The sequence below is a fragment of the Rhinolophus ferrumequinum genome, chromosome 9, assembly GCF_004115265.2.
Source record: "Rhinolophus ferrumequinum isolate MPI-CBG mRhiFer1 chromosome 9, mRhiFer1_v1.p, whole genome shotgun sequence".
In the NCBI taxonomy this organism is placed as follows: Eukaryota; Metazoa; Chordata; class Mammalia; order Chiroptera; family Rhinolophidae; genus Rhinolophus; species Rhinolophus ferrumequinum.
The window spans coordinates 64003038-64024376 of NC_046292.1; the positions used below are offsets into that span (position 1 = coordinate 64003038).

Sequence of the window (21339 nt, forward strand, 5' to 3'; positions counted from 1 at the left end):
GAGTTTTCTTGCCTTTAGGAAGGCAGAATGGGTCTAGGCTAGGGAGCAAAGGAGTGCCCTACCCACAACCTATATTAAACTGTGGCTTTCTGCCAGAGGAGGCATGGAGCTGTCTAGCGCTGAACTAACCCATGGATCCATACTGACATGTCCCTCTCAGGGACCAGAGGGTGTTCCAGTGTCTATACTCTTTACTTTTCAAAACCCTGGTCACTAAAGACAGACCATGTTTATTAAAAATAGATATCAATAACCTCTCATTGTGAAAGAAAATCAAAGAACCGGCACATAATACTCAAGAAAACTGTGAAGATGTTTCAGTCAAAGACGAAAGAAAAAGACCGAGTGAGTAGACAATGGTAAAATGGCTGGAATGTAGAAGCCCAAGGGAGCCGGAAAAAAGAAAAATGTGGTGTATGTGTCTAGTTAAGCTGTTTGAAACAGTGCCCTATCTCACCGTGTCTAATCACTTATGGGTCTATTCTGATAGTGCTTTTCACTGCTAACTGTCCTTTCCCTTTTATACCACTTTTTAGTGTAAGGGGTAGATTTCCTTTCAGGATTATGATTTAGCTTTTCTTTTCTAAACAGCTTTTCACCTATTTAAAAGAAGTTACATATACTCGTACATATGAATGGACTCACAAGATAATAACTGAAAATACTATAAATTCTCTGTGTTGACTCCGTAGCGAGACAAAGTGGCATCTTTTTCTGTATTTAGTGGCCATCTTGGATTTTCTCTTACATAAATTGCCTTCTGCATTCTTTAACCATTTTCTATTAGGTTACTTTTTAAAAAACCTTTTTTAGTAAAAGCCTTAAAACTTATAGTAATAATAATAAGTTTGTCGTAGTAATTTGATTACCAAAGTAGAATCAAATTTAAGGAAGAAGGTGGGGGCATAAAACCATTAAAGAGCAGGTCCTGGAGGACATAAGGATGTGGGGCCATTGAAGAAAGAAAATTAAAAGATTTCATTAAAAGTGTGAAAAGAAAATAGACCTTTTCACAAATACTGCTCTTTTGAATCAAAGTGAAAAATTTCTCTCTCAATAAGAAAAACTCAGGTCAAATGAAAATTAAGGATTTTGCAACGTTTTTGTCATCTATGGGAGAAAACCGGGAAAAAGAATCTTTAAAAGTTACTTACATATCTTTGTTTTAAATCAAATTTAAATAAATTAAATGATTCAATATTATTTAAATATTTCCATGACAACATTTCAAGTTTCTTCCTAAAATAACATCTAATTTAACTAGAAGTTTGTTGAGGATTTTCATTCATTAATTTATTTTCCCCATAATGAAAACAGTTTTATGTTTTTCTGATTATATAAGTAATACAGTTTTAGAAACCTATGAACAACATATAACCATTTAAGGAAAAAAGTAATAATGTCCTGAAATCTCATCATCCTGCCTGAGATAACCACTGTTAACATTTTGGTGCTCATCCTTTTATACATCTCATATACCTATATACACATTTATGTAAATGGATACATATGTGCTATTTTTATTGTGGCACTTAAAATTTTTAAAAAATATTGCTTGGTTGTTTTTTTTTCATCCCAGGGAATCAATATAAAAATATTGTATGGATATGTCCTTTTTTTTCCACATGCTCATATAATCAGATACATTCATGCTGTGGTGTGTGTACGTGTGTATGAGTGTGTGTTTATATGTGACAGACACTAAATTTCATTCTGTCTCATCTAAACTATGTCATGAAGATCTCTCCACAAAAACTAGTATAATTCTAAACTCATTCTTTTTAATGACTGAATAGTTTTTCCATTGTATGGATGAACAATGACTTAATCATTTTTCTATCTAATGTCTAATTTTTAAGGGTTTTTTCCCACTGGCAAACAAAGATGCAATAAACATCATGTACGTATATTCTTTCGTATTGGTGCTTTTATTTAACTGGAGAAATTCTTCCTATGAGTGAGATTGCTAGAAAGAGGGTATGTATGTTTTTAATTTGAATTATGCTTTCCAAAATAGTGTAAGAATTCACATTTCCGCTAGCAATGTGTGAGAGTGCCCCCTTCCACATAGTCCTGAAAGCAATAGCTGTTACCTCTCTTTTTTATTTTCACCAATCTGATATCTGTAAAGGGATATCTTGTTGTTACTTTAATTTACAATTCCCCAACTCTTCATGAGGCAGGCATCTTGGCATCTTTTTCTGTATTTAGTGGCCATCTTGGATTTTCTCTTACATAAATTGCCTTCTACATTCTTTAACCATTTTCTATTAGGTTACTTTTTTAAAAACCTTTTTTAGTAAAAGCTTTAAAACTTATAGTAAAACTGTTACTCTTCATTTTTTACATGCATTGGAAATATTTTTCCTAATTTATCATTTCTATTGAATTTGTGTTATTTTTTCCACTCCATATATATTTGAGTAGTTATCTTTACTTTTACACCTTCTGGGGGCCTCCATCATTGTATGATGCTACGAGTTCAACCCGTGGCTTTAGGGGAAGAGAGACCAGGGAGAATGCACATCCACTGTAAAACACCTTGCACCAGATGTGATGAGATACCTTACTTTGACTCACTGTCCCTTGATGAGACGTAGTTGTGAAGCCTTGCCCAAATGCACAAGGGCTGGTAAGGACAGTCTTCCTGTATTCCTAAGAAAGAGAACCACACAGAGCCAAATAGTAGTTGTCTCTACCGCATCCATTCACTTCACTCTTTGCAGTAATTTCAAACTGTGGTGATGTTTTTGTCCATTAATTCTTCACCATGATGACAAAAAGGAGATAATTAGAATTTGGATAAACTTTGTCTACACAAAGAGTACTGTAGTTGTGGTTTATATTCTTGATAAAGGCCATGATAACAATAACATTAACAACAATGATAAAAACAATTCCTTGAGCCTTTATTAGTAGTCAAAAATTTCTCCTGTATTATCTCAAGTTGGGAAAGAGTTTCTAGTGGTATCTGAACTTTATAGATAAGTGAGGCTCAAACAGCTTAAGCAATTCACCCAAGTTCACAGATGGTAAAGAGCAGGGCCAGGAATTGAATTTACGAGGGCTGAACCCAACACATCCAGGTCTTATCCAGTAGGCCATAGAGTTGCTAATGCACTGCAGCTGTGACCAGTGATATGCTCTATAAACACAGCTATGCTTCAAAGCCTCTGTAACCCTTTAAAGTGGCAAGATTCGGCTTTGATTCACATAAGTTGGCACCAAGAAGCTTATCAAGTACAACCCTTTCGATTTTCTTGAAAAGAAGCCATGTTCATTAAGGTAAAGTTAAACCAGACAGTGGCTTGGAAAATGAGCTTCCTTTTTCTCTCGTGTAAGAGTCTCAGTGCAAATGGTCCAGGTCTTCAGGGTAGCTTTGCTCCTCACGGTCACTCGGGATCCAGATCCCTTCCAGGGAATTCCTGTGCCTCTCCTAGGGCTTGTCATCAAAGCGAGGCCACCACATCCAAGTTCAGCCATCAGTTAGGGGGAAGATAACACGCACGAGGTACATGTAAGCTCAGCTTCCAAAACATTAATGAAAACTGAACAGGGAAGGAGGAAGAAGATCGAAAAGGCACGAATATGTGGAGGAAGAAGAGAGAAATAACAATCTTTTGTTTTGCAGTAGCAGGACAGATAATGGGCTCAAAGTAGAGCATCTTAGCCACAGGTTAAAAAAATATAAACATCAGGGCTGGCCCAGTGGCTCAGGCAGTCGGAGCTCTGTGCTCCTAACTCCGAAGGCTTCCAGTTCGATTCCCACATGGGCCAGTGGGCTCTCAACCACAAGGTTGCTGGTTCAACTCCTGGAGTCCCGCAAGGGATGGTGGGCAGCGCCCCCTGCAACTAAAATTGAACACGGCACCTTGAGCTGAGCTGCCGCTGAGCTCCCCGATGGCTCAGTTGGTTGGAGCGCATCCTCTCAACCACAGGGTTGCTGGTTGGACTCCTGCAAGGGATGGTGGGCTGTGCCCCCTGCAACTAGAAAACGGCAACTCGACCTGGAGCTGAGCTGCGCCCTCTACAACTAATACTGAAAGGACAACAACTTGAAGCTGAACGGCACGCTCCACAACTAAGATTGAAAGGACAACAACTTGACTTGGAAAAAAGGCCTGGAGGTACACACTGTTGCCCAATAAAGTCCTGTTCCCCTTCTCCAATAAAATCTTTAAAAAAATAAATAAATAAAATAAAAAAATAAACGTCAGAGGACAGATCTGCTTTTTGCTTTTCCCCTTTTTCCTTTCTCTCTGCTTTCTCTCATTACAAGTATACTTACGAGGTAGGAAAAGACTGAAAAGTATAAATGAGCTAGCACCTCATCAATCAGTAGAAAAGAAGACTGAAGTATAGTCTATCCTGAAACAGTTAAGTGGGATGCCGGCACTGAGGTACTCCGGTTAATGGAACTTTCAGTTTAGCCATTATTTAATCAGAACTATCTTTGACTTGTTTCATATTTTAAATTCAATTAAAAATTTTAAAGTAGGCAATGGAGTCACATGGTTCAAAAACCGAAATGACATAAATAGGTTTACTCAGAGAAATCTCCCAGCCTGGTCCCCATGACTGTTGTGAAAATGCACTGATCAATTAGAGAGATGATTTTATTCCAGCTACTATCATAGGGAGAATGTTCATTCATGAGGGATGTTTCAAAGAAAAGGAAGTGGACGAGTAAGCAAGGTAGTCACCAGGCGAGTCTTATGGGAGTCATGAGGAAGGGTGAAGATGCATCTTATTTCAGACAGCAGGGAGGTCCTTTGTGATTTCCTGCAACAAAAAAAGGGTTGGGGTATTTCTTAACCTTCACTGTTTTCCTGGAGCCCAGGGCTCAGGTGAAGTTCAACATTGTCACTATTTACCCCAAACTCCCCCTGCCACTATTGATAACTACTTTAACGGTTTCTTGTGTATTGTTATAGTATTTCCTTATACAAACACAGGAAAATATGACTACATAATTTTTTATCTTGAAGACTTTATCTTTTTAGAGAAGTTTTAGGCTCACACCAAAATTGAGAGAACGGTGCAGAGATTTCCTACATACCCCTTGCCCCGACACACCCACAGCCTCCCCCAATATCAACATGCCCCACCAGAGGGGGACATGTATTACAACTGATGAATCCACATTGATACCACATAATCACCCAGAGTCCATAATTTACATTGCAGTTCACTGTTCATGTTTTTCATACTATGGGTTTGGACATGTATATCCATCATTATTGTATCATACAGAGTATTTTCATTGCCCCCAAAATCCTCTGTGCTCCACTTATTCATCCTTTCCACTCACCCAAATTCTTGGCAACCACTGATCTTTTTATTGTCTCCATAGTTTTGCCTGTTCCAGAATGTCATACAGTTGAAATCATACAGTATATAGCCTGTTCAGATTGGTTTCTTTCATTTAGTAACATGTACTTGTTTGTTTCACATCTTTTCATGGCCTGATTGCTCATTTCTTTTTCGTGTTGAATAATATCCCCTTGTCTGGTGAAAATATATTCTTATCTTCCTCTTTATTGCACCAAAAGTAAAAAGTAGTATAGTATATACACCTCCTGCAACTTCCTTTTTTTATTTTATAATATTATATCCTGTATATTTTTCTATATCCATACAGATGGCTTCTTTATTTTCCTTATTTTCCCCACCGCATATTGTGTAGATAAACCATAGTTATCTAACCAGTCCCCTGTGACACTTGAATTACTTTCAATATTTTTCTATTTAATGCTTCAATAAATAACTTTGTACATATATTGTACATGTACCAGTATAGGATAAATTCCCAGAAGTGGGAGTACTAGGTCAACAGGTAAATATATTTGTGATTTCTGTAGATTTTGCCCAGTCGATCTCCACAGGGCTTGGATAATTTTGCCCTCCTACCTCCATTGTATGAGCATGCTGTATCCCCATAGCCTTACCCGAGTGTGTTCTCAAGTGGAATTACTCTAATCCAGTTGGTGAGAAATAGTATCTCATAGTAGCATTAATTTGCATTTCTCTTCAAATTATCTATTTGCTTCAACAACGATTTTGAAAAATCACTTAGAAAATACTCTACTGAAGATACTGACCCCTTGAATAATCAATGATCAATCACCCGCTGCCACACCCTCACTGGTGTAAACCTAAATGAGTCTAGTCATTCCACATGGTGGAGAGCAGCATGTCTCCAAGTTCATTCCACAAATGTTACCAGCTGTTCCTCAAAAGAGTTCTGTGCTCAAATTTGAGACACTGGGCCAAGAGGATAAAGTAGCTTCTTTATTGAAGGACTCGTCAAAGTCTTTGGAACTCCCATGTTCATTGTGAATTTCTAGCAGGGAAGAATCCTAGACTTTGTCAATGGAGCCCTTTTCTCAGAGCATCTGTAGTTTTCTTGGAACACACTTCCAGAAACATTGATGGAGAAGCTTTAGGAGGTTGTGTTGGATTTATACCTAGTCAATGGCCAACCCTGAGAAGTGATTTCAGGTTTGCTTTTTAAAATAAAAATCCCTATTGTTTTCTTTTCCTAAAAATTGAGGGAGTGGGGAGAGTGAGAATCTCAGTTAATTTATTAATAGTTGGATTAACTGAAGTACAGGATCAGAATGAGACTTGATTAGCTTCCCTCAGGGTCAGCCGGTGGAAATCAGAACATTGGTAAACAGCTCTTTACTTCCCCTCTTTTCCCTTGGCTGCTTTGCTCAGCAACCCCTACAAAAATAGGCTGGCAGGAAAAGATCTGAAAACTCATTTGCTCTAAGCTGCTAAGAGTTAGTTCATGTGTTCAATTACTCACTGAACAATTTCTAACTTTATTGCTTTGTGCTAGCAGGGTCCCTGAATTTGTCTGGCAAGAAGTGTAAGGCCCTGCTGACTCCCCAGCAGCCCCTAATCCAGTTAGGAAGATAAGATATGCCCAGCAAGGAGGTAACAATGTAAGTGTGATTAAGTGACAAGATGTGAGTCAGGATAATGTTACTTCTCCCAGGGAGCTCCTCTCTTGGGAGTCTGCTTTTTAACCCTCTGATAAAGCTTTGCTGGGAGCTCTCCTTGTGGAATTTCCCCAATTCCACAAAGCCAGATAAGGAGGCATTTTCTTTCTTTTCTTTATTTTAGGAGGAGGTGTCCCCTGGCATTTTCCTTTCTTGGTTGGTTAGCTCTGGGTGCCTCCTGCAGTGGGGCAAGCCAGCTGCTGTGGGGAATCTGAGAGGCCTGGCCTGCCTGAATGCAGAGGGTATTTCTTCAGCAGCCTTTGGCTCCACCTAAGGTTTTTCTCTGTTAATTGCAATAATATTGTCAATATCGTAGAAGTGAGAGGGGAAATAGCTTAGTCTACTTCATTATTGTTTTTCGCCAGTCCTCCTTTCACCTCCAAATTTGTCTTAAATTCACAGTGGCCACAGATTCCTTTTGCTGGGGGCAAAATAAGCAGTTTCAAAATTTGAGCACTGGTGAGTAGCTTTTTTGGAGCAGTCTAAAATGAAATGTGGTTTTTCAGAGCAGCTGAAAAAAGGACATATTTTAGAAATGCCAAATTGCTGTTAGAAAGAGCTGGCTTCCGGCAAGGGACTTAATATTTAGGACTTCAGGGTGATATACAAAAATTTTTTGAGTACTTGTTTAAATGTGGTCTCAACATTAGGAGGAATAAGTCAAACAAACTAGATGAACTTTACATGTGACTCTGTCTTGAATTCTTACTCACAAAGTAGTTCTATAATCAAATACTACAACCAAATACGTAATTACAAAGATGTTCGTCTTAGTGTTATTTATAGTGGTGAAAAATATGGAAATATTTTTAATGTCCAATAGATAAATGAAAATTAAAATTAGGTTGCTGAATAATTCTTAATGGAATCAATGCTTAAAATAAAATACCTATATTGTTTAGAATATGTACATATATGCATAGGAAAAGCACTCTTCAGAAAATACTGTATATCAAAACGTTAACAGTGGATTTCTATCCTAAAAATGATTTCTATTTTCCCCCCAGAACTTCTACAGCGAGCATGTATCATTTTCATAATCAGAAAAACTTTAAACATTACTATTACAAAGAATTTATACCTAACATTCATTTTATGAAAATTAATTGAAACAGTGTGACTTAAGTGTAATGATTTGTTATTGTATTGTTGGTGTAAACATTATTACTGTCCTTGAAAAGGCTAAATATACTATTTGTGGTAAGAAAAGCATTTAAGTTTTGGTTTTCTGTACTTCTGTGACATACAGATGTTTGTCTTACTCTTACTTTTGGCATTCATAAGAGGCAAATGAAAACTGTTCTCCATCATTGTTTATCACCTTTTCAAATACCTGCTGGAAAATTATGTTGAAATCATGATAATGCTAAGAAAATCTAATCTTCCTTCAGCTAACTCTCTTGGGCTTAAAAAAAAAAAAAAAATTCAACACTAGGCTCTGTGATCTGAAGAAAACCTTCAGGGCAAAAGATTAAATTAGGAACTCTGGTTTAGCTACCCAGCAAGACTGACATAGGATAGCCGTGCTACTGTTACAGTGGAAACAAAAGTGGAAAAAGAATAAAAAAACCTAGGCAGTTCATAATTAGACAAAGTGACTAGATGAATTCAGCAACTTGTAAATAAGTTAAAAATACGCAGGGCCCTGGCCAAATTATCTAGAAAATGCCACTTACTGTCTAAGGTTTTAAGTCAACATCTCCAAGTTGGCGCCAGAGGCTACTACCTGGCAATCCTATTTCTTTTTTTTAAAAAAAGCATCGACATTTTTTCCACACAGGTGAAGCAGTAAGGCTGGGGAGCCTCTGACGTGTGGTGGGGAATCCCAAGTGCTTCGGTTCTGAATTAAGCCACTTACCTCAGGGGTCCGGAGGGGCAGGGACCCCCAAGTAAGTCCTTCTCCCAGGTGGCAGCTTGGTGTAGAGAAAAAAGAGCTTGAAAACTCAGAAGCACCCTACATTGTAAGGGCTTATTATCTTTCTTCCCCAACTATGGAGCAGTCTAGAGAAATTAACCCTCTCATTTGTTAACCTCAATAACAGGCTTTAACAGATCTGTAGCCATGGACGGGCTCCGGTAATTGCCCTAATTAGTTTGGTATGGAGGGAGGCCGGGGCAGGAGGGACTTGGAGCTCAAGTGATTAAGCCTAATTTAAAAGAAAAAAACGAAGAGTTTATGCCTTACAGATTTGACATATGGATTGCAGATGTTATGGAAGAAATTTTACTGCTGAAGCTTTTAGGCCTACATTTTGTAGTTAAGGAGAGGATTGGAGGGGAAAAGCCTAAAGACGGAAAATGGTTCTATTGAATGTTAAAGCTTCAGGGGTGGGGGTCGTGTGTGTGTGTGTGTGTGTGTGTGTGTGTGTGTGTGTGTATGTGTGTCTTCAAACTGAAAACTAGTAAAAAGTAGCAACAGGGTCTTAAAATCCCACTGGCACGTGAGCCTTGCTTATTATAGCTTTGCTGGCAGAGGATCACCTCCTTAGTTGGAAGTGACTGTTTTGTTATTTCCTTGCAGTTTCTCTCCGGAATTCTAAATTTAAAATGTTAACGCAAGCTCCCCAGTGTTCTCGGGAAGATTGCTAGAATTTTGGTCCCATTTAGAAACAGACAGGTAATTATACCAGGAATACAGCTGCACTTGTACTTCAAAGATAGGCACCAAATCCTGTTTCTTCTCCCTTTCCCAGAAAAGGATAAGCGCAGGGAAAGGAACAGGAGTTCCAGACCCTGGGTGCCAAAATGTTACAGACACACAGGAAATGACTTTGCAAGTCCAGCCTTTAAACCTGTCATTTCACGGGGTCATCTGTGAGACTAGAAAAGAGAGGCGAAGATCACAGAGAAGACCTTCTTACCTTCCCAGAGAGGCCTTCCCACACCCCAGTGCTGTGACTCTAAACTCAAGCCATAATTTGAAATGCTAGAGAAAAGCCAGTGCAATTTGAGGCAACAATTGTGGCTTAAAGCTGTCTTGCTTTGCTTTAAAAAAAAATGTAGACTTTGAAAAACAAGTGAAAAGCTAAAATGTATTTTTGGAGGGAGGGAGAGGGATACATTCTCAGCCCTATTGCTTTAAGGCTTTCAATTAAAAATACTTCACGTATGTCATGAATAAGCTACTAAGTCACTGAAATGTGCATTCATCTTCATAACACGTTTACGTGTTGACGTTTTTACGTTAATCTATCTGAAAGATGCTTCTGGTCTATTAAAGAAACGTGGCACCTCTGGTTAGTGAATTAGTTTTGGATTCTAATTCTCCAAATATTTGTATTCTGAGTGCCTTCTAGGGGCAAGATATTCTTTGAATGACAAGGAATTAAGTCGATGGGAATGTGACTCCATCTATTGGCTCATTCAGGCGCTCCTACCTCCCCTCCGTGTAGCGAGGAAGCACACTGGGCCTGGAGCCAGAGTGCATGCCCTCCCCAGCGCTACCACCTGGGCACGTCACTGAACCTCTCTGCACCTGTTTTCTCCCCTGAAAAGCACATGCTTCGCTGAATTAGATGAGTTAATACACGTACAGCACCAAGAACAAGCCTAGCACACAGGAAGTACTCAGTACATATTGGCTATGCATTTAGTACTGAGCATGGGGAAAAGCAACACACAGGTGCAGACAGATGAGCAGAACAAGGTGCATAAAGGAGGGAAAACTTGAACTGCTTCTTGGAGGGTAAGCGGGTGTGGGGGGGGTTCACTAAGTAGATGGAGAAGGGCTAGGCCAAGCGAATGGTGCAAGTGAAGGCATAGAACCATGAAACTAAGTAGTATATCTGGGGAATTGTAAATGATTCATCAGAGCGGGATTAAGAGGTGTAAGAATGAGAAAGCTCAGGATTTACTGACCGAACCTCTGGGATGGGAAGTGGGGCAGAGGGCAGACTTCTGAGTTGATGGTGATGCTATTAACCAGAAATGAAATACGGGAGGTGGTGTGGGTTTTGACACAATGTGTGGTTTTGGACATACCGTATGTGAGGGGCCTTTGGGAACCAAAGGAAAATGTACAATTGGATACATAAATCGGGCTGAAACTTGGCTGGACTCAAGAAGCAGCGTGAGAATGAGAAGGGAACATAGGCTACACTGGCATTCCAGGGCAGCTGGAAGAGAAGGAGCCAGAGAAAATAGAGAACCTGGATAGTATGGGGCCCTGCAAGAAATCAAAGGAGTAAAAAAGTTTCACATCAATTGGGATGTTTTTGACTGAAAATAACAAAAAACTTGACTCAAACTGGTGTAAATTGTCAAGATTTATTGGCCCATGTAACTGAAAACACAAGCCTCTGGAAGATCAACCCCAGGCTGGGGGTGAGAAATGCAGCTTACCATCAACATTTAGCAGATATACTGGGTGCCAGACAATTTTCTAGTCAATGAACAAAGCAGCAAAAAGTCCCTCCTCTGGGGACTGTACATACAAGTGATTCTTGGTATCTTTTATTCTCCTGCATTAAAATGCAAATGTGATGCCCCAAACTGGGGAAACTATCTAAGTGGAAGGAGATGAAGAGAGAAAGCTTTAGAATTTAATGAAAAGTCCAAAACATTTGCTGGGAATTTAACACCTTTTTGTTGGACTATCAGGAACTTCTGTACTAAGAGATAACAGAGGGATAAAACGGGAGCAGTTCTAGTTCTGTATGGATACAAAACTCTAAAATCCAAAATACCACCAATGATACATTTGAAAGTCCAGTTGTGGATTTAGTCAGTTTTTCACTTATCTAAGTTCACTCAGATACACGTAAGAATAATTACATCTTTCAAATATCTCCAGTAGGGCTTTGTATCTAACTTAATCATGTGGCAACATGTTTTACATGTAGGTCAGGCCCCAACCTGCAGTGCAGTCCATTCATATTTTAAAGTTTGCAATAAAAGAAAACCTCACTCTCAGTCATTCTATCCAACTGGGTACTATCAGTTAGTTTCTCACAGCCCTGTCTCTTCCCAGTGCCTTGGTTCATTCAGATACGTGTCACTCTAGTGGACTACTGCAATGGGTTTTTGACTTGACTTGTACCCTATATATCCATCCTCTTCATGACTAGCAATGTGATTTTGCTAAAATGAAGATGGGTCCTTTGTTCCTAACACAATGCTGTGCACCAAAAGGTCCTCCATAAATCTGGCATGGAACAGAATGCAGATTCCAGCCTGAGCTCTGAAGCTAACTCACAGTGCATCTGTAGGTATACTGCTTCAGCCGTTGGGCCTATTTTCCATTCTCCAATATGGAAATAATAAAACCAATCTCATTAGGTTTTTGAAACATAAACTACTACTCTATGACTGAACTCTGTGAACTCAAAAGCACTACACAGGATTAAGAATTACGATGAGAAAGTTCCAAGTTTGCAAATAAGTCCAGATACTAGTATTTTAATGGCTAACAAGCAGTGTCAATTTTCTCAGTAGTGTTCTTCTTCCAATCAGAATGTTTTCCAGAAACCTCTATAAAGCTATTTACTTTTTGAATTTTAAAATATGGTCCACAAATGCTTACAGTTCTTTTCTTAAATTTTACCCTTATACAAAAGGATGCATGATGTGACTTAACTTCCTTCCTTATCCTCAAGAGGAGGAAACAATCGTAAATATCAAGTGATTTGCTTATCTACAAAGGAAGCAATTTGGACAGAGGATTTTCCTTATGTATATGGATTTTTATAAAATTCTTCACTGGGTTTTCACTAGCTGAACCAAACAGCTCTTTACGTCAGTACCCACATGAACACTTAAACACGTTCCCAAGACATCTCTGAGGGGAACAGAATCCATTTTTTAATGTTATGATCGATGTAGAAAGTGACGTGCAAGTTCACTTTCCAACCAAGGATATTTCTGTGGAAAGTGAAGCAATCCACACGCAAGTTCATTTCCCTTTCCATTATTAGCCCTTATTTTGAAAAGAAATCTGAGATACAAGTGGCTGAGTGAGACTGCTCCCAAATATTTGCCAGCTTCTTCTTTAAACGCTCTCTTCCCCCTCAAAAAACTAGCTTGACCTGTACTAGCATAGGTACACATCCCTCAGCAACTGCTTAATACTCACAAGTATAGCCGGTACCTGTCCTGACTAAAATGTCAAAAAATACGAGTCTACTCCCTCCAAAAAAAACAAAACAGTATTTATTTGCCCTCCATTCTTGTTACCTTATAGAAAGGAGGCTCAAAGCACCATTGGGAACTTAAATTAGTGAGCTTTTGTTCTTTCTTAAACTAACTGGTATAAGCTTGGAATTGAACCAATGGATGGTAAAAAAAGGTTAAAGATTTTTAGACAGTGGCTTGCTGGGCGCGTGTGTGTGTTTATGGTTTGCTTTCATGCTAATTTCTTAAATCTTGTTAATATTTCAGTAACTTCTGAGATATCTGCTACACCAATATATCCATCCAGACTATAGATCTCTCAATTTCAGAATCACAACCTCCTAATTAGAATTCCATTTGTTTGGTTTGGTGTCACACTGGGGTCATACTTTATCAGTTGATGCCACTCACTAGTATACGATATCATGGCCCTTCAAATTATTCACATATAAAGACTTCAACCTTAAAAAAAAAGTTTCTTGCTTTAACAATTACTTCAATTTTGGGATACATACAGTAGTAAACCTAGAAGATAAGCAGCTATAGGATTTTTAGTGTTTGAGATATACTAGAAACCATCATACTGTTATGTTCCTTAGTCCACAAAACACCATGGCTAGCACTTTTAATGACTTTTACAAATTTTAATCTACTTGATCCTGTCCCCAACTAAACAGATTTTATAGTTTTTCAATGTTGGCTTCCAGCATGAGGAGAAACAATTGGACTGGGGATTTTTTTAAACTCAAAAGACTAATATCTTTTTCTTATACACTAAATGTAGTGTCCTATAATTAAATCTTATCTCTTAAAGGCATAAGAATCATGCAAAGACTGATGCACCATACAATTTCTTCTTTTTCTTGTTCAAAATGTTACAAATAATGAATTTTGGACTACAGAAATCAAATCAAGGATTATCTTCCTGACTACAATCTTGTTGATTTTTCTTATTATTATATGCAAAGGAGCTGGGTAGAGAAAACATACAGAAGTAGGGTTGTCAGATAAAATACAAGATGCTCAGTTAAATTTGAATTTCAGATAAACAAATTTTTAATATAAGTATGTCCCAAATATTACATATACTAAAACATTATTTGTTGTTTATCTGAAATTCAAACTTAACTGTGTGTCCTGTATTTTTATTTGGACATCAGGCAAACTTCTATTTAACAGGGAAATTAAAGAATTTTCATAATCTAAGACATATCTGGTAAGTGCAGTAATACAAATAATCAGGTGAGGAGAGGGTCCCACGACCACAGAAGAGTACCTGGAAAGGATGCCAACTGTAGTTCCTAAATTTTGATTGGCAGATAGATGGTTTAATGTGATGATTTTAGAATTCAAACGTCATGAGCTAAATCCCGGATTCACTGCTCACTAGCTAGGTAACCTTAGATAAATTAATATCTTTATTATAAAATGAGGCTACTAATACCTACTTTACTAGGCTTTCTGAGCATCAGAGATCATGTACGCACAAAGCACCTGGAAAACAGGAGGCACCCCCTAAAAATGGCAATACCTACTATTAAAACATCACATGGCAAAGAGGGTATTTGTCACAGACAAATATTCAAACGTTATTGTTATGCAGTAACAGTAATATTGAACACGTAATTTTATTTCCATGATCTATTTACACTGTACAAACTGTTCAACACAAACTGTTGAAAAGCACCCTACAAGTTCACAAGACGTTACCATACATTTACTTTAAAAATATATTCCTTTATAAAAAGTTCATAGAACACTGGCATGTCACCATGTGACAAAATGCATGCCACCAATTCTGTGATAGCAAGAATGCTTCCAAGTGTTGTCAATTTCACTATTACAAGTCACCATTTGAGTTTTAAATACATACAAGTTTTAAATAAAAAGTGAGTCCTACAGTGGAAAGTTCCTGCAGCAATACTTATTCGTTAATTAACATGTACTTTCATGGAGATGCTGTTTCATAATAATTTACAATATCAATTTATCTGCCAAAAAAACCATTTCAGTAAGTTTTGCAGTCCAAAAATTCTTGTTATTTGTTGTTTTCTACTTTTTCTTCTTTATTGGTTCTCCTGGTTCTACTTTGCGCTTTTTAGAAGTATGCTCATCTTTTTCATCATCTTTAAACAGGAAAGGAAGAGTTTTAATCAGTAATTTAAAAAAACATTAAGCATTAAAATTTCATTGACTTTACACAAATATCATCAGCCTCAACTAATGTTTCTTTCTAAGTTTCCCAATAAAAACCAAGTTAACTTTTAGAACCCTGATTTTAAAGTACAAGTGAAAATAAGGAATTTTTTTCAATTGTAGTATTACATAAAATTCAGTGACCCTTTAGTGCTATACTGACATAGCTTAAAATGAGAAAATCAGATTTGTTCTGAAAAAGCTATTCCCAAATATGCACATACATTGTGTATATTTAAATACATAACTATCTACACTATGTATGAATAGAACACATTGTTTTACAAAAAAATATCTCAACTTAACCATAACATTATTTAAGTAGCTATCAGCTGTTCTTTCCCTTCCAATTTGCTTTCTCTCCTAGGCAAAAATAACTCCCCTCTCTCTTACCCCCCTTATATTTTGCAGTCCAAAAATCACTCACAGGTAGATGTTCAACTGAAACTGTATCTTTAATTTTGTAGTTAGTTCTACTCTCCTAACCCTTTCCCCCATTCCTAGGAGGGTAAGAATATTCTAATGGCAACAGAAAGACATCTTCCCTCCTTCACATTATGAAGAATTTTGAAGAGGGAGGAGGGAGAAGAACCTTACATTAAAACTATGTCCTTTGTAAGTTTTCCAAAATGTTCTTAGTGTCTGTAACCACATAAAATTTCCAATTAATGAAAATGTCAAACCTGAAAAAGTGAACTTTTCATTCAATTTAAAGAATCCAACTACGTTTCAATAAAAAACAAGGTAGCATATACCGGCTACTAATTTCCTATCTCTCTGAACAAATATGTGGCTTTATTTTCAGAACTCCATATAGATGAAATAAATAACACATAGATGTTATGATTTATAAAATACAAATTTATTTTAAGCATATTACTGAATTCATTGTACTTTTTAACTGTATTTTTCTTTATCAACAGATATTCATAGTTCAACAACTATCACGTCGTGGTCTATAAGCTATTTTGATGTTGAAAGGGTCCTTCATATTAAAAAATTTGGGAAGCCACTGATACAACCATAAACTATGGAGGAAATATATTGAAAACATAAGCCTTCAATTTCCTTCTGCTAGCTGTACCATACTCAGAACATCTTCTTTGCTGATATGGACAATAATTAGTATCAACAGCAGGTGATTCATCTCCTTCTTCAAACACTGCATGGTGATGTTACTCACGTATTTCATTAAGCACTGTGAATTTATGTGTACAGTAAGATAAAATACATTTCAGATCAACGAATCAGCCCAGGAATTTACAAACCAAAGTTTTAATCAGTAGTTTATCATGTATACACAAAACGCTGGCTCTACAAACCAAGTAATATGACATACAGGTCAAACAAACTAAGGTCTTTGTTTTTTAATTGAAGTTTAGTTATCATCATTCTTGACTTGTGAGGTTATTTTTAATACTAATATAAAACCTAAAATTCCTAACTGTATTAGAAAACTCACTGTTAACATATTAAAAAGATGATCTTAAAACACTTCTGCTTTTAATCTGCCACTTGTTACAAGTAAATTTACTGAAATAACAACAAAACACAAATTACTAAGGTTGGAAAAATAACTAGCAGTGATTTGAACAGAAGAGCTTATGCCATCTAGTGATATAACAAGGTATTGCCTTAAAAACCAGAGCAGGAAACAAAAACAAAACCCCAAAAAACAATACCCCAAACCCTGAAATGTTCATTCATCAACTTTACTTAGTTTCTATTCTGTGCCATATACTAAAGATGCACTAATAAGAAAACAAATTTTTTATTATGGAATTCACGTCACCTGAGATAAATTAAGTCTAAATTATTAATACAAACTAACTTTTTAAATTAAAAAAAGTATTAGCTACTTTAGCTAAGCTTTCATGATTAATTACACATTAATAAAGCTACAATTACCGTGAAAATTCCCAGAAAATAAGACCTAGCCTGACAATCAGCTCTAATGCGTCTTTTGGAGCAAAAATTGATATATATAAGACCCAATCTTATATAAGACCCGGTCTTATATTATAGTAAAATCAGACCGGGTCTTATATTAATTTTTGCTCCAAAAGACGCATTAGAGCTGACTGTCTGGCTAGGTCTTATTTTCGGGGAAACACGGTAATGTCTAAGCCTTACTGATCTACATATTACACCCATGAAACAAGAGGTGCTAATAAGTAGCAAGACTCGATGACGAGTTTTGAATCTTTCCCAGCTCCTCTCTCAAAATATCTGGAAGAAGTTAACTGGAAAAAAAGGCAAAAGGGCAGAATATGGGAAGGAAAAGTAAAAACAAAGTAATTAGATAATCTAAAAATTTAGTTAATTTAAGAGTGTGGAGTTTCTAATACAAGATATTTTATGAATTAAAAAATAGAGGTAAAAAATGGTGTCGGGGAAATTGATTTTACAGTGACTTTGTGAACTTAGTATGGGGGAGTCTGAAATGGCAAAAATCACTTCAAAAGGGAAGGTATTTATGGTTATTTACTTAGTAACCAACAGTAAAGTCAAAATGAAAGATTTCAGGATTATCTTTTAATCTTATGATTCAACTTTAAACTGGTGGAGTGTGGTTGGGTTCTTTTGTTTTTCAATGTTGCCAACATTCACTTCCTGATCAGGACCATCTTATGATGAAAAGGTCAATTTATTTATGGCAATGGCAGTATTATTTGCCTCGTATTTGGAATTCCTTCTATCTGAACTCAACAGGCAAGTTGGGGGAAAAAGATAGTCCTTTCCACTTGTGTGTCCTGGATATATAATCCTAGACTTTTCCATAGAGGAACAAAGGCGAGCACCAGCCTAGGGCACCCTCCTTAGAATATCCACTCTAGCGGGCTTAGTGCCATTCTTCCTACAGCACATTTCTCAAGCACTCTAGCTTGAAAAACAATGAGACTAAATCCCAGTTGAATGAGGCATCATTTCCATTTAACGACTGGAATTTGTGAAGGTACCTATTTTAGAGCTAGCCATTTCTACTTTTGTGAGCTTGGACAACTGACACTAGCTCTCAGTTACACATTTCCCTATCTGCTTTCACAAGGTATTATAAGGATCAAAGAGTATTTATGCAAAAGTGTTTTTATTAATTATATAAAATACTATACAATATGAAGTATTTTAAATGGCCCCTTCATTTGGCCTCCAAAAAGATGCCATTTACTGAGGGTGTGCCTTCCTTAGTGACTTCTAATCTACATTAAGAAATCAGTGAAAGAATGGAAAAACCAAGTAGAATCAAAACTGGAGTAAGAACTACCAGTTAGTTATCCTTTTTCTTAAAACAAACAAAACTCTCTGCATGGTTGTAACAGGAGCTAAGTAGGTAGCCCTTGTATTATGGGAAGAAGATCAGAAATCTGTTTAACAAAAGCTGTTTCATTAAAACGATAGCCCAAAATATTTAGTCCAATTTCATAATGGTCCACTGAATATTCACAATGTATATTACAAATAGTTATACAAACATAAATAAGACCTGGACCCTGCTGTTTAAGGAACTCATTTTCACAAAGGAGACGACAGACTTACAAACAACTGATCACATAAAAAATGGTTAAGTGCAATTAACATTAGAATACACAAGGTACAGAGGAGTGAATAATTAGTTACAGGGAGGTGATATCTGAGATTTTTTTTCTTTTACTTTGAGTTGGATTTTGAAGGATGAATGAGTTTCCCAGCCAAAGGGGGAGGGAAGAACCTTTTAGACTAAGATGAAACATATTTTGAAAGGCACGGAACTATAAAATAGTATGTTCTATTAATTTTTGAATTTTAAGATCATAGGAAGGGAGCCATATGAAATGAAGGTGGAGGGAAAGTCAGGGTCTATCATAGAAGGCTTTCTGACTTTATGCTGTTGGTGAACGGTGTTCCATAGTCAGGTGTGGCTTTTACAAAGTATATATTAGCTGCATTGTAAAGGATGGAATTGGGTAACATGTGGAAGTAGAGATTACTGTGATTACAGTCCAAGTAAGAAACGAAATCATGATATGAATGAAGGCAAAACAACTAAGTCATTATCTTCTTATTACTATTTTTAATTACTATGTAGTAATAATACTCAGTTAAATTCATTCTGTCACACTAATTTTGGCTCTAAAGCACAACTGCTTTAATATAAAACAAAACCTTTAGCATTATACAGCTGCAGTCACAAGAAAGAATCCATGAATTCACTTGTACTGTTCTAACCAAGGCACCATAAATCACATATACTTCTGGTTGATATATCAGACTTTTCACTGTAAAGCCTGAATAATTTATCATCTTTCTCTAAAATACAGCAAATACTATTGGTTGTGATATCAGAGCTTCAAAGCTGACCGTCTTTCTCAAAAACACAGCAAAATGTATTCAAAGGTCATCATAATCAGTCTGCTAACGCACTAGGTTTAAGTTTCATTAACTGTCTCCATCTTTTTAAACTCATCACCGGGACCAAACGGTATGCCCACTAGAGACTGCCTCTCCTTACCTGATTCCACTGTCTCCTCCCCTTCCGGTAGAAGCCTAGCTTTCTTAACGTTCTGGGGGGCATCATCACCATTGTCCTCATATATGTTAGACCATTTTATTGCCATATCCAGTTCTGGGGGGGGAGGTTTCTTCTCAGTAGTGTAGGTTTCCGGAGGTGGTACATAGTTGGACTTCCATATTTTGAATTCCTTTGGAGGCTGTTAAGCAAACACATTAAGAAGCACTGTGACCAACCGAGATTCCGATAATCGGTATGGGCACATGCACCTCCCTGCCGTTCGCTTATTGTTCAGGCTGACTTTTTTTTTTTAAAGGTTTAAAGACACATTTTTTTTTCCATCAAAATCACAATACTGTTAAGTGAAAAGCCAAAGGGTTCCCTATACGAATAAAGCTAATAACTTTTTAGTTACCAAAGAAGAATCCAGTCTCAGAGATACTACGCCAAGGCTGACCCCTTCAGGAGGCTGCAGCAGACATTGTCTTGGAGGCAGCACCGCAGGCACTTCGGCGTCAAAGGGAAGGGGTCTCGGGGAGAAGCTGCAGCGGGGGGGCGGGGGGAGTCACCACCGTTAGTCCTCGCCGCGCAAGGTCGGGGCACCGAGCGCGGAGATTTGGGTCTCCTCACGAGTGGGCGGGGACTGCGGGTCCGATCTGACACCCACCAGGCTGGGGGAGGGGGCCCGGGCTCCCCAGGGCTGGAGGTGGGAGGGGGTGGTACGGCATCCCGCAGGGGGTGACTGCGTGTGGGGGAACGGACAGCCGGTCCCCAGGAGGCGGCTGAGGAGGAAGGGGGCGGAGGCCGGGACCAACATCAGGAAACCGGGTCGGGGACCTCACCTCCTCAGGCGCCTTGACAACGTGCCTCTCCCAGTCTATCTGTTTGTTGAGCGGATTGTACAGAAAGGCCGGGCGAGTCACGCTCCGAAACAGCTCGTCGGGTCCCGGCAGCCGCTTTTCCGTCTTGTTCCCACAGCAGCTCCCCGACTTCGCAGGATCCAGAGCCCTGCGACTCATGTCCTCCGGCTCGCTGTTATCCTCCTCTTCCGAGGAGCCTGAGCTGCTGCTCCCGTATGCCGCGAAATAGCTCAGGGGGTCCTTCTCCTCGGCTGCCATGACGGTTACGCGCGACTATCGAGGGCTCCACCGGAAGCCGGAAGTTGTTCCAGGTCCCGCCCCGCGGTTGGCCCCGCCCCAAGCCTCGGAGATAATCTCCGGGCCTGCGCCCCCTGGGGGCTGCGTGGAGTTACTGCTCCCGCGCTGAAGGGCTAAGGCTGTATAGGTCAGACAGCGCACTTGCCCCAGCAGGGACTTCTTTTGCTCATTCCTGAAATGCCCTGAGAAGAGACAGGTCCTGAGTCAGTGGTCCCAAACAAACTTTCACTGTTCAGCAAGAATTTATTAAAGGCACAGAACAGCTAAGAAGTTTCCCTTTTCACTGCCACCTCACTTTAGCTCTTGCCCAGAGAGACCAGGATTTCGTTCTCACCCCGCCGCATCTCCTCTTAAAAAAAAAAGAAAAAATTAATGTGTTTCC

The 21339-nt window shown here is 38.3% G+C and overlaps 1 protein-coding gene across 2 annotated transcripts; it reads right to left on the reverse strand.

Moving 5' to 3' along the window:
• Window positions 1–11259: 11259 nt before the first annotated feature.
• C9H1orf52 (chromosome 9 C1orf52 homolog) lies at window positions 11260–20944 on the reverse strand. Of its 2 annotated transcripts, none has more exons than XM_033114998.1 (3): window positions 20643–20944; window positions 19801–19999; window positions 11260–15241 (listed from the first exon to the last, which is right to left on the reverse strand). In XM_033114998.1, exons 1-3 carry the CDS (start codon window positions 20916–20918, stop codon window positions 15168–15170), a joined length of 549 nt encoding a protein of 182 aa, XP_032970889.1. In that variant the 5' UTR covers window positions 20919–20944; the 3' UTR covers window positions 11260–15167. The 2 variants fall into 2 exon arrangements, with proteins under 2 accessions (XP_032970889.1, XP_032970890.1); XM_033114999.1 differs by lacking the exon at window positions 11260–15241 and adding an exon at window positions 15250–16509.
• Window positions 20945–21339: the final 395 nt, after the last annotated feature.